Here is a 13,992-nt window from a genome sequence, read left to right as displayed (position 1 = left end):
CAGCTTTTGTTTGCGAACGTACAAATCTGTGCTGGGCATGAGAAGTACCGTGTCTGTATCCCTGGAGCCTGCTTTATTACTTTCCTGCAATGCTGATCCGTTTTGCAAGTCCATGAGCCATCTCAGACTTATCTGGAGTGCAAGGTTATTAATGAAGGATTACTTGAGTTGAAAATGATCTGTTTATTTATGCTGTATTTTTGTGGTGTTTTGGGTTAACGTTTGTTTATTTGATGTCATATTTAGTGTCTGTCTTGGAAAGATCTTGGCACTATGAAGAGAATATGTGGATTCAATGTGTTGACGAATCTGTCAGGTCTGCCTGCATGATTTGTTGGCCGAATCATTTGAATGAGAATTCTCATTATCACCAGGTGTAAGTGCAAAACCCTCATGATCAGATGTCATTATCCAGATTATTATCCATTCTCACGGGAGGGATGGGGTCATTGACTCCAACACAATAAAGTAAAAACACATTCTTCCATCATGGTCCCAGGATGTTAAAAACTAAGACGGACAGAACTGGAGAACATCTTACGATAAGGTTACAAGGTTACGGTCACAAGGTTTTTTATTTGTCAATGTGCAGGAGGGTTGTTCAACAAAATTCAGATTGTAGTCCCATTTTGCTACATATGGAAATAAAAAGGGATATATTATATATGGATGGTGGAGGATGAGTTAAGGAGTTTCACAGCCAGAGGAAAGAAGCTGTTCTAAAGTCTGGTGGTTCAGAAGCTGATACTTCTGTATCTCTTTCCAGCCACCACAGGTTGTGTCAGGGTGGGTTTTGTCGTTTAATGTCCCTTTAGCTCTGCACAGGCTCCTCTTGTCACCAATATCACTGATGCTCAGTCGATGGGGGCCAATGATGTTTTGGACGGTTTTAATCCCCCGCTGTAGAGCTGTCCTGTGCCGTGCACATCCCATATCAGTTTGTAATGTCTCCAGTCTGGATGCTTTCTATTGCTTCTCTGTTAAAAGTTAACAAGAACTTGGCACTGGAATTTTGCCTTCTTAAGTTTCCTTACGAATATGCATTATGAGGTTTCTTCACCAGGATGGAGTGTGTGAGGACCACGTCAGGTTGTTTGTGATGCTGATTACCAGGAACTTAAAGCTGTTAACTTGCTCCACCTCAGCTCCATTGATGTAGACAGGGGTGTGCGTCTTCTCCTCCTTTTTTTAAATCAACAATCAGCTCCTTGGTTTTACTGACGTTGTGCAGTAAGTTGTTCTCTGAGCACCACTCGGCAAGGTTGTTAATTTCCTCTCTATATGAAGTCTCAGTGGTGTTTGTAATCCTGCCAATGACAGTAGTCTCATTTGGGATAGCAGTCGTGGGTGTACAGCATGAACAGGAGGGGGGTGAGCACACAGCCCTGCGGGGCTCCGGTGTTCAACACTAGAGTGGAGGAGGTTTGGCTGCTAATCTGAACTGCCCGGGGTCTGTTTGTCAGGAAGTCTAACGACAAGTTGCAGAGTGTGGTTCTCAAGCCCAGAGTGCTAAGTTGACCAATCAGTTTCATGGGGGAGATTGTGTCGAAGGCAGGCGGCAACCTCCGGTTCTGCCGAGTGAAGCCAATGCAGACGAGTCTTAAAACTTGCATTCTCTCTATTGACTCCTCAAGTTGCAAACAGAAGTCAGATTGCATGGAAGTCTTTGAGAAAATGACTCTACTTCTCATTTGATTCATTACCTCAGTAAACTGCATGATCTTCATTTAGTAAATTATGGTCCATTTAGAGTCAAATAGAGCAGAGGTCTCCAACCTTTTTTGCACCACGGACCGGTTTCATGTAAGGCAATATTTTCACGGACCGGCCTTCAAGGTGCGGCGGAAAAACACGACAAAATAAAATGATACGATCGGCATGAAAACAAATATAAAATGCATAAATAAATACAACTCACAATAACGCTGAATCAGTGGGAGCCCTGAGCTTGTTTCTCTGCAACGAGACGGTCCCATCTGTGGGTAACGGGAGACAATGACACCCGCAGTGTGTTCCTCATGTTCAGTCTACTCCGTTTAGTTTTGATTGCTGTCACTGCAGAACATCCCGCTTCACAGAGAGGATGTGTGAAATGGAAGCAGGTTTTTCAGTGCTTTAGTGGCGATCTCAGGATATTCAGCCTTGATTTGAATCCTAAACACCAGCAGAGTTGTTGTCTCAAACATACTTTTAAGGCCACCGTCATTTACAACCTCCAGCAGCTGATCTTCCTCTGTCACCACATGTTCTGCAGAGCGGGTTTGGCGCGTCAGAATTACTCCTGATATTTAATCAGACTCCTGATATTGTCTGTTAAATGAAGCTTTCGTGTTCTTGGAAGTTGTAGCTCTTCTTCTGTCTCCTTAGTGGCCTTTCCTCTTTGCAAAGAAGCTCTCCAAAAGTTATTCACTCATTTTCTCTAGTTTGTGGGCTTAATGTTTGAGGTAACGTATCACATGACCCAGACAGCGTCTTGACATGTCAAGAGCAACAGGCGGATGAGATTGGGAGAGAATCCGGTCATTTGTCAAAATAAAACTTCTTTCAGACTCTGATAATCAATAAAACGGAAATAATATAATATGTATTCTTTATGTGCGGCCCGGTACCAAACGACCCACGGTCCGGTACCGGTAATGTGGGTTTCTTAACCCTAAATTAAAAGGATTTAAGTTATAATAACAGAAATGTGCTTAAATATATTTTACATTTATATAACTCCATGTACAATATTTTCACACTTGAATAAACAATAATCAAATGCAGAGACAGTTATTTACCAATATGTTAGGAGTAGTTACATTTATACAGTCTTACATCTACAATGCTGATGCTGATGTGGCCCAGAGAGAAGATGAGTTTGACACCCCTGCTCTAGATGATCCATCGAATTCTTCTTCAACAAGGACTACTACCTCTGTGACAGAAAGTAGTTCCAATCAAAAACCAAACTAAAACCAAAACTGTTTGGCTCGATAGAGTGTTACTACTAGTGTAGGACAAGGAGGGGAAATGTAAAAACAAAAAAAAGTTGTACTTTGGTTGAACTATTCCTTTAAATCACAGCATCATGTCCGGTAAGCGGAAGCTAGTCTCAGTATCACTGCTTGTCCACACTGCTGCTCTTTTGATGACCAACTGTGACCGACTGTGGGCGGAGTCAGAGTTCTTGGATCCATGTACGGTCTCTTGCAGCTGCAAAGTTTAACTCAAGCACATCATTTGTTTTCCACAGCTTTGATATTGCTTTACATAACGTTTCATCATTTTTATGAGTGAACAGCTCACGAGCAAGTAGCTAATTATGAGTTAGAATTAATGGGAAATAAACACAGTGAAATTCTTTTAAAGTAGGATGGGTGCAATCCTTCTTTTAGGAACATTTTTCGAGATTTTTTTTTAAGTCTTGTAGTCCATTAGAGGTTGGACTGAACTAGATGCTCTGAAATTCGAAAAAAATCACACTGAGGGATCTGATCCTGAATGAGTGACCATGGAGCATTCAGCCATGGCTGGTCCCACTACTCTTTTGAAATCAAATCTACAACGTCATGTCTGAGGCATCAGGTCTGGTCCATGCAGTCCTTTAAGGCTAGGGTTTATTTTATTTTTATTTTGGAGCTAGTGCTGCGAGCTACTTTTATTGTAAAAGACTTAGCAACACTGGGCTGGGTTTTTAATATCTAGTGTTTCTCAGCATTACTAAGCCTAGCTTTGTTAGTTGTTCAGAGCTTCCAGATTCCAAATATTAATATTTCTACATTGTATGTGCTTGTAGGTTCCCACTACAGATATTTGCATGTTTTTTAATGTTCTGTCAGAACCTTTTTAGAACTGGCTACTGCAACTTGTCATGGCAAAGAGGTCTGTGATTGGTTATTTTAAATTACAATCAAAAAACCGTTACAGTCAAAAATGAGGTTGCTTTCAAGAAAAAGAAAGCTCAGTTCACCCAACTAACAAAACAACGTATTCTTTCACTTACCTCCATCAAGATGGTTTTGGTTTTATTTGTCCAGGATATATCTGTCTCTTGAGATGTCTGCCTCCCATTTAATACAATGGAAGTGTGTTTCATTGATTGTTCTTGCAGCATTGGAAAAAGTACATGAAAACAACTCAACAGCATCATCTCTTTCCAGAGACAGTGTCCCTGTTTAATCTGGATAATCCACAGAACACACCGAGGAACCGAAGGAATAGTCCCTCTAAGAAATTGTCACTGTGTTTTGGAGAGATGGCTGTTGAATGTTTTACCTTTCTGCATGGACAGGGCCAGGACTAAGATTGTATTAATTGATTTGGCTATTTTTAGCAGGTTTTAGTGTTTAAAACCCTTGTAATGTCCTGGGCTCAATTTTGACCCCATTAGACGTTTAACGTCTCTAAATAAATGAGACATCATATTTTTGGTTTAATATTGAATGACTTTTCCTAATTTAATGGGGACAACTGGGTAAACATAAACTCAACATGTTGATATATAAAGTGATATGTAAAGCCATTAAAACACCCAAAAAATATATCTTTCCAATTTTAGGTCAATCAGTGAGATTTGATGGTGATCTGCATATTTCTCCATAGTAACAGGGATTCTGGATGTATACGGGTTTGGGTGTCGGGGGAGTTGTTTTATTTAAAGGGCTATTTAGGTAGTCAACAAAAAACTAAGTACCTGACACATAAACTTGGGTAGCAATTTTAATTACAATAATGTTCTGCAGGTTCAAATTGCTGGGGTCAAGGTGACCCGAGGATAACAGGTGTTAGTAAATTTGAAGGTAACAGGAGGGTTAAATGTTGCAGAACTGAATGTTGACATGTTTTATATGTCAGGTAATGACTTGGAATAAAGTTGACTAAAGAGTTGAAACACAGAGGTGGGTGATAATTTATACTGTATGCTTTATAAACAGTCTAACCTGACGGGGTCATTTCTGACCCCAGAGGACAACAGGTGTGATTATGTGCTGCCATTAGAAAAATTCAAATGATTCAAGAACAGCTTCCTCACTAAACTGATATGTACCTCTCTGTGATAAGTCAAATAGTCAAAATAATATAAAGTCAAAATAATTCATTGTTTCATTGTATTTTCACTCAAAAACAGGGTATACTTTTATGTAAACAAGTTCTATTGGCCCTAAATTCCAAAATGAAGGGAAGAATATGTGGTAATGTGTTGGACTGAAGTAAGACTAAAGGTGTAAAACAGAATTGATCGACAATTTATACTATATGCTTTAAAAACAGTCAAACCAGGCGGGGTCATTTCTGACCCCAGAGGACAACAGGTGTATGGCAATCGGGAGGACATTAAGGGTTAAAAGAACCTGCATCCACACGCTAATGTTGGCAGGAACATTGTGTGAAGCAACCCAGACCAGACTTAAGGCCCTTGATCTAAGGTGAATCAGTTTGCAGAATGGTAAATTAGCCAAGGTTCCCTGGCTGCAATTAAAAATGTCAAATTAAATTAAACCATAAATTTGACATCCCCCCCACCCCCGTTGGCGATAATGGTTGAAAAGAAAGGGAGGCGAAGGACAGCGGCATGTGATGTTTGACACACAGGAAGTCACCACCGATTGATTGGCTCCCGTTGAACTAGACATTCACCTCCTTAATGTAAAGTCTTTCATGTGTTCAGTCCTTGGGAATTCATCCCCACAGACTCTGGTTGCTGTGAGTAACAACAGACAGATGAAAGACCAACTGGATTTATTCTTTTCATTCCTTCTCCAAATGCATGAAAGTCTCTGGCAGCAGAAGTGAAAAAGAATACCAGCAGATTAAAATAATGAGGGTTTAGAGGACCTCGGTAGCTTCACATGAGTCACATTTCTCTCTTATCTTTCACCTTCTTCGCCCGCAGAGAAGACAGGAAGGAGGGAGGGATGCATCTGAACTCTTCAGGGCCAGCTGAATTCTGCCCTGTGCATGTCTCCTTGTTAATGCACAGAAGAACCTTTTTAAACATCCTGTGATAGATATAAAATTGCCAGGCATGAAATAATAATTAGAGAGCTGGTTGTCGCTGGAACCCTGGCTGCTCTGGCAGGGCCTTGCTAATTTGCACTGTCATCTCCGTGGATGGCACGGCAAGCCCGAGTCTGATGGGGGGGGGGATAAAACCTGCTGGGTGTTCTCTGCTGGAACTATCATCCGGCACCCACACCTCCGCCACCATCCCGCTGCTATTTGTGTCTCATCACAAGCTGCTTTATCTCTGCAGCTCCTCTCCACTCATCACTCAGGAGCACCACTAGAAAGGCTTCTTCTGCTATCGGAGAGGAGTGGGCCTTTTCCAAAGGCTTTGAATGGACTCCCAGCAGCTGACAGAATGCATGTTGCTGTATTAACAAGGCGTGTCTGAGCAGCGGAGCAGCATGTATGAACGTGTGCTCTGTGATGTGTGTGGGCAGGCGTCTTCTTGAGGGGACATATCGAGTTTGATGTGCATCTGAAGTCTCTTGTTTTTGCTGTTTTCTTTGCCTTTGAGCCTTCAATACTGTCATACAATGCATGCGTGTGTGTGTCATATGGGAATGAGAAGCATGAAATTACCAGTTTATTAGATCAAATACAGTATCTGAGTACAGCATAGGCCTGGGACCTAGTTTATGCAGTCAGTTGAGGCTGAAGGCGGTTTCTGACCAAACGGAGAACTATCCACCATTTAACATCTAACACAAGCAAAATAGGCGTCATGATACCTTTTTTAATTTCAGTTTGAATTGACTTCTTTGGCTCAACGGGTGTGTTTTGTGCTACTAGGTTAGCTCACTGAGCGGCGTTCTTTGCTCAGTGGGTGTGTGCTGATGAACAAGTTAACTTCCGGACTTTGCTGTTGGTTTATTTGTCCGTGCTTTCTTCCATTTCTGTACACTTATGGCATGCATGGTTCCTCTTGTGTTGGGTTAGGTCTCCTCTAAAGTTAAGAAAGTCCTGCAAGCTTGTTCTGAGGACTATGATCGTTCCTTGTTCTTGCGGTGCGGATACAATAAAAAGGGAATTCTTGAAACTATGAAAAAAGTCTTCTGATCTAAAAACACCTTAAGTTGCTGCTACTTTCACAACATCCCCCTCTCACCGCAGTGTAGATCCAGTGGACCCAAGCTATGCTGTCACTCTTAATCAACGTGTTCTACATTCATAAAACAATCTGTTTCAAATGAATCGGCTGACTGAAATTTCATTCATTTCAGTTATTTAATTATAAGAACAACAGACATTAGTCATCACTTTTGTAAACGTGCCAGTGTTAGTCAGCTGGCTGCAGTTCTCTGACGTTGACGTGATCTTGATGTTTCTAAGCCAATGAGGGGATGTTTAAAATGTACAGACAAATAACACTGTAGCTAGCAGCTTACAGTGAGGAGACAGCAAACTGTTGTAAACAGACCTCCAGGTTAGTCTAACTGGTTTGAAAGACAAACTGTAAACTGACTGTCCTTAAAGATCCATCACAGTTTAAACACTCACTTCCTGCTATCTAACAGTACCGTCAAGGACCAGGAAACTTCATTGAGCATTTCATCTGAATGCACTCCAGCTTTACATTCATGACCCTCACTTGACGTTTTCCTCAAATAACAGTTTGAAGAGTGTTGGAAGTGCATTTTGTCACTGAGCTTGTCTCATTTGCCTTGTAAAGTGTACTGGCTGACAGCACAGCGAGCCATTGTCTCAACCTGAATGTTGCCTCTTTCCCTCGATCTCCATTCCTCTCTGTGTCCCTCCCTCCCTCCCTCTTTCCTCCTCTTCTTCGTCTCTCGACCACACAGGAGGCCATTGTGACAGGTCTGCTGCCAGAGACAACCTACTCTGTGACTGTGGCTGCGTATACCACCAAGGGGGATGGAGCTCGCAGCAAGGCCAAGGTGGTCACCACCACAGGAGCAGGTGTGTTGCATCCACCACATTTTCCCCCCATCTTCACGGTTTACTGTCTACCGCCACTATTGTTATGGTTTGATTAGGTTTAGAAAAGAAAAAAAAATACTTAGTGTTGTATTAGTGTTGTATTCTCAAGGCCGGTCTCAAAACCCCTTTTTGAAGGTCTTGTCTCGGTCTAAGACAAAGAGGACTTTATATCAAGAGGGGTCAAGACCACAACTGCAGTACAGGTTATAACTTAACTGCCCGTGCATTGTCTGATTTATTTGTTGACATCAAACTGTGATGAATTACAATAGAATTGACCTCTGCAAAGCCTTTTGATTATTTTATCAAGACGTTTCTAATGGGATACACGGGGGGAAAGAGGTGAATGAAGAGGAATCCTCATTAGCTTTTATGGGAATGTGGATTAGTGTGAGGAGTGCCTGTGGGTTACATGTTCCTTTGTCATCTCTGACTGGTCGTGGTCTTGACTCAGTTTCAATACACTCTGGTCTTGGTTTAGGTGGTCTTGGTTTAGGTGCTCTTTAATACAACACTGCTTTAAAGGTTATGGTTAAGTTATGGTTTAAATTATGGTTTATTCCTTTATTTTAATTGCTAGCCATTGGTTTTATTGTTTATGATAACAGTATACTCAGCGAAGTAATTGCAGAGATCCAAAAATAGATCCAACAGGGCAACAAGCATGAGGGGCAGGTTGTAAACAAACCTCAAACTTATATTGAAGAGGAAAAAATATGGAGAATGTTAAAGTTACACCATTCTAAACATCAATTCCAGGTTAACTTTGACTTACTGTACTTGCCTTAGTTGTTGGCTCACACTTTGTTACCGTGCAATGAGGGATTATTTCCGACAAATAATCCGAGAGCTAATCTCTCCGCGTGTTTACAACCTGTTTGATCGTCTGACTGCTCGTGCATGTTGCCCCGTGTTCTTAGAGGAGTCATGTTTCACAACCTTGTAATTATGACATATTTTTAAACTAGTTCCCATTTTCTCCACTGGATAGCAAGTCAAATAGGACGCCGATGTGTTAAAGGATCAGTGTGTAAGATTTGGCGGCGTCTAGTGGCGAGGTTGTGGATTGCAACCAACAGAAACTTCTCCAGTGTACCAAGCGTGGAGGACTAACGCCAACGCAAAACACAAATGGTTCTTGCTAGAGCCAGTGCTTGCTTTGTCCGTTCTTGGCTGCTGTAGAAACATGGTGGTGCAACATGGTGAAGTAGGCTCATTCGATGCTCACCAAAACACAATGATTCTTAGTTTCAGGTGATTATATACTAATAAAAACCTAGTTATGAATATTATATCAATGCTGCCAATAGATCCCCCAAAATGCTACACACTGTACCTTTAAGGGTTATTGTAGTGTACATGTATTGAAGGGAGACGTCTTGAGTGTAATCAAGATATGGGAATGTCTCCCAGTTCCTGGCAAGCCCACTATGATGATCAGCACCACCATAGGGAACACTGCCCTGATCCAGTGGCAGCCTCCCAAGGAGATGGTCGGGGAGCACGTGGGATACCAGCTGCAGTACAAGAGAGCAGAGGAGGAGGCCTTCACCGTCAAAGACTTCAGGAAGGCAGACGATCATTTCACAGTGACCGGCCTCCACAAGGGAGCCACCTACATCTTCAAGCTGTGCGGCAAAAACCGAGCAGGCAACGGGGAGGAATACGTGAAGGAGATCAGCACCCCCGAGGACGTCCCCAGCAGCTATCCCCAGAATCTGAGCGTGGTCGGCCTGACCGCCACCTCCACCAACCTGGCCTGGGAGCCCCCTCCTCTGGCCGAGAGGAACGGGAAGATTGTCAAGTACGCGGTGGTGTACCGAGATATCAATAGCCAGCACAACAACACCAACAGCACCACAGAAACGCAGATGACGGTCCAAGGCTTGCAGCCAGACACAACCTACGACATCAGAGTCCAAGGCTTCACCAACAAGGGGGGAGGGCCCATCAGCCCCAGCATTCAGAGTCGGACCATGTCCACCTCCATGCCAGGTGAGAGCCACAGACTACCTCAGCACTCCGTACATTACTCCATCATTTGGAAATGTAGGGCTCTATTAGCCTGAAACAGGAAAAAAACACAAACATTTTTTTCAAATGCACGTTTTTTACATTTTGGTGACCACAAGTGCAGCTCAGCGCAATGTGGAGGAAAGGCTGAATACTTTATTAGCAGGAGGAACACAGAACCAGAAGGGGGAGGCAGGTGAGCTTCAGTACTGACCATAATGAGCTCCCCTCTTCCCTTCTTCAAAAACAGCAACAGTTGAAAGGCTGAGGTGACAAGAAACACATGAAATTCCCCCTAAAAACCCACAGACAAATATTAAAACAAATATGCTGTTAATGGCGGGACAAACAAGCAGCTGATGTATATTGGTGCAGTATCAGTATCAATATCAGTGCAGCTCTAGTCGTCCAAACTATCAATAAAGCTTAATTGATAAATTTAAACTCCGCTTAAAAACACTGAACATAAACGAGACCAAGTGCGAAATCGATATAATAAATATTATATATGGTATAGAATAAGATATTACTTCTTATTTATCAAACAGAAAAAAAGAAAAGAAAATGAAACAGTCCTCGTATTTTTAATCAACAAATGCAAAATGGCGTCCGCATGGCATCCGCACGGCATCCGCTGTGCGTAAAGTACGGCAGATTTTGAAGAGGTGTGAGTGTGATCCTCTGCCGTGGAGTTAGTTCTGAGTAGAAGGAAACACAAGTGAACATATTGTTTTCAGATTATGTAGATCAACTTCCACGGGCGTAAACCACAACTGCAAATAGAAGAAAGAAACTGAGACAGAATGTTGTTGCTGTTAGACCCTGACCAATCCAGTTGCTGTGTCGGGACATTTGAATAATGAATGAAGTTGCTGCTGCTGTCCGTGTCATCCTGTAGAATGACACACACCACCTCTCTAAAATCAGAAAGTGCAGATGGAACACATCTGCCTATCACTCCTGCTGCTGTGTGACTACAGCTGTTTAATCAATTGCATGGAAGAGATCAGACATTCTACAAGTTGTTGTAAACATATTTCTGTGGTCACTGGATTACACTGGTAAGACTCACATTAAAATAGTATTTTATCTTTATTTAATGATCTGCAGCAGATGTAAAAACAAAGACTCAGGTCAGTTAAGAGTAGAAGCCCAGCTTTTTATTTTGAAGGCTGTTATAATGACTTTGGTATTGGTCCTGTGTAATTGCTGTATATCTAAGATGTAATGTATGAAACCCTTCTTCTGCGTTCGTTTTATTAAGTGGATGATTTTTTTCCTATCTTGGTCAGAGGTGCCACATATTCAGATCAAAGTGAGATCACTGTAGAGCTAAAAAGAACTGCAAAGGTGGTGAAAGTTATATGTGGAATTATAACTATGAGTGACTTTTTTATATAACAGATATGTATTTGATCCATTATTGATATAAAAAATATTGATTAGTTCAGCTTTAAGTCATTGATATTGGTCACCAAATTATCGCTATATAGATAATAAAAACATTGCTGTATTGAGACAATGCTGTGTCTAAATATGACAGGTTGTGCTCTCGTTTTGATGAATTTGCACAGTGTACATTGTTCTCTCATTTTAGCTCTTCAATTTTGAATCATCTCAGTCATATTTACAATTAAATTAACCACCTGATAATCATCTAGACCTTCCCTCAGTGTTCACCAAGAACTTTGCCGTGAAGGCTGTGACGAAAACCTCTGTCCTGCTGACCTGGGAAGTGCCACAAACCTTCAAATCCCAAGTTCCTCTCAAGGTAAGATTGCATCACGCGTCACCTCGACAGACCTTCCACCTAGCTGCAGCATTTACACGTTACAGCCACTGAATTTAACAACCAAAGGAGGTTTTATACTGATAATCTAGAACCTTGTACTCAAACGTTTGTGAATTTCAACACAGAGGTTCCATATGAAACTGCTTCCGAGACAATAATATGGACCACTAGGTGGAGACCAAATTATAACTAGAAAATGCATTTCCTGCTGAAAATGCGTTGGAATACTGAAAACTGAAATTAATTGCAAAAACATTGCTGAAAATAGATATCCAATTCAAAACAAATTGCTAAAAGCTTAATAATTCAAAAAGTTTCAAAATTACAAATATGAAAAGTCATATCACACCTCTCCTGAAAGAGCTGAACATTTTGATATTCGAACGGTTTCTGTGGCTTAAAACATTTCATCAGTGGTGATATTTGTAGTACAAGAAGTTGTAGTTGTAGTAGAAGCATTATTAGTAGTAGAAGTATTAGTAGCGTTAGAATAAGGACTAGTAGTAACAGTAGTGATATTTGTCGTAGTAGTAGTAGTAGAAGTTGTAGTTGTAGTAGAAGTATTAGTATTAGTAGTAGTATCAGTAGTCGTAGTATTAGCTGTAGTATTGGTCGTAGTATTTAATATAACAGTAGTAGTAGTAGATGAAGTAGTAGTAGTAATAGTAATGGCAGTAGAGGAAGTAGCAGTAGTAGTAGTACTAGTAGCAGTCATACTAATAGCTGTAGTAGTATTAGTACTGGTAGTATCAGCAATAGCAGTCGTAGTAGTAGCAGTTGTAGTATAAGTAATAGTAGTAGTGGTAGTAATAGCAGTAGCGGTAGTAATAATATTGATGGTAGCAGTAGTAGTAGTAGTAATAGTAGCAACAGCAAAAGTTATAGTAGAAGTAGTAGCAGTAGTAGTAGTAGTAATACTATATTAGCAGCAGCAGTAGTAGTTGTCGCAGTATTAGTAAGAGCATAAATTTTGTCAACAAAAAAGCCTAATTTTGAGTTTAATGTTTAAATAGAGTTAATCCATGGGGCTTTTATTTTGAAAGGGAGGAGGAGAGGAGACAGAATCAGAATGTATGAAACACAAACAGAGGTTATTAAATGACAGGCTTCATCACAAGCATTTCAGTTAGAGTTCACACTCTGGGGCTTTTATTTTGAAATGGGGTGTGGGGGGGGGGGGTGGAAAGTCCTCTTAAAATCTCTAAGACATGAATGACTGTATGAGAGAGAGACACAGAGAGAGAGACATAGACAGAAAGATAGAGAGATAGGATAGAGAATGAGTGTGAGAAAGACAAACAGAGAGAGAGCCAGAGAGAAAGAGAGACAGAGAGAGAGATAGATAGACAGATGGTCTAACAATGCCTCCAAGTCGTGTGTGTAGAGAGACAGACAGAGAGAGCCTGCGTGCGTGTGTGTAACTGGTTGCCATGGCGAGGATGCACCTGGTGTTAGAGGCAGACTGATTAAGAAACATTACAGTAAACAGTGATTTTGAACAAAACCCCTTTTAACAAAAAGCAGGAGTCTGAGTGCCAAAATATGGATACCGTGAGAAAGATAAGACTCTGCCGAACGCAGTAATGTGTTTTTTATGTTTGCGGTGTTAAAAATGTGAGCTCCAGAGCAATAGACAAAACTGGTACCGTCTGCTTTCTTTGAGAAATGAGTGGTCAGTTTTAACATGGAGTCTAATGAGCAGTTGGTTGGAGTTCATGTCACTCTGCGGCTCCTTGAGCCAAATGTGTAAGTCTGTTGGATTCCACAGTCATTTGTCTACGACAAGGACAAGATTAGCTACTTTTACATCCGAAAATTATTCATGAAGAGTGAAGATTGTGGACACAGTGGCAAAAGACAAATGTTTTTTTCACAAGAATCTCAAGCTGCTCTTCACTAGCGGTGACATCACGCACTCTAAGCTGCGCAATACACACCCATTATAAAAGCAGAAAAGTTAAATTGCTGCAGTTCAAAAAGTGTAAAAGATATCAAAAAGCTGAATCACGTGGCAATAGATCAGCGTTTTCTCTGTAGCTGAAAGTATGAGGAAGTAGAAGGATTTGAAAGTTGAAGAAGTTTAAGAGGATTTGAAAGATTTCTCCATACCAAAAAAATGGCAAAAAGCTTAATAATTTAAAAAGTTTAAAGATTATAAATATGAAGAGATATAGCACCCATGAGCTGAAAGAGCTCATGGAACAGCATTGGGTGGAACAGCATTCCAACAACTATTGAGTCTGACTTATCACAAAAAGGCA

General features: G+C 41.1%; 1 protein-coding gene across 14 annotated transcripts in view; it reads left to right on the top strand.

Moving 5' to 3' along the window:
• The window catches only part of ptprfa (protein tyrosine phosphatase receptor type Fa), a 319,373-nt gene that overhangs the window by 208,335 nt on the left and 97,046 nt on the right, over nucleotides 1-13,992 (top strand). For 9 of the 14 annotated variants that reach the window (XM_031877818.1, XM_031877812.1, XM_031877811.1 and 6 more), the window contains 3 exons: nucleotides 7,788-7,905; nucleotides 9,340-9,921; nucleotides 11,601-11,710. In XM_031877818.1, the coding sequence (XP_031733678.1) occupies nucleotides 7,788-7,905; nucleotides 9,340-9,921; nucleotides 11,601-11,710 (810 nt within the window). The remainder of the gene's footprint in view (nucleotides 1-7,787; nucleotides 7,906-9,339; nucleotides 9,922-11,600; nucleotides 11,711-13,992) is intronic. The other 5 variants (XM_031877821.1, XM_031877819.1, XM_031877820.1 and 2 more) reach the window with 1 other exon arrangement.

Source organism: Anarrhichthys ocellatus, unplaced genomic scaffold (genome assembly GCF_004355925.1).
Source record: "Anarrhichthys ocellatus isolate YVR2014 unplaced genomic scaffold, GSC_Weel_1.0 scaffold150, whole genome shotgun sequence".
NCBI lineage: Eukaryota > Metazoa > Chordata > Actinopteri > Perciformes > Anarhichadidae > Anarrhichthys > Anarrhichthys ocellatus.
This window is presented reverse-complemented; position numbering and strand designations above follow the sequence as displayed.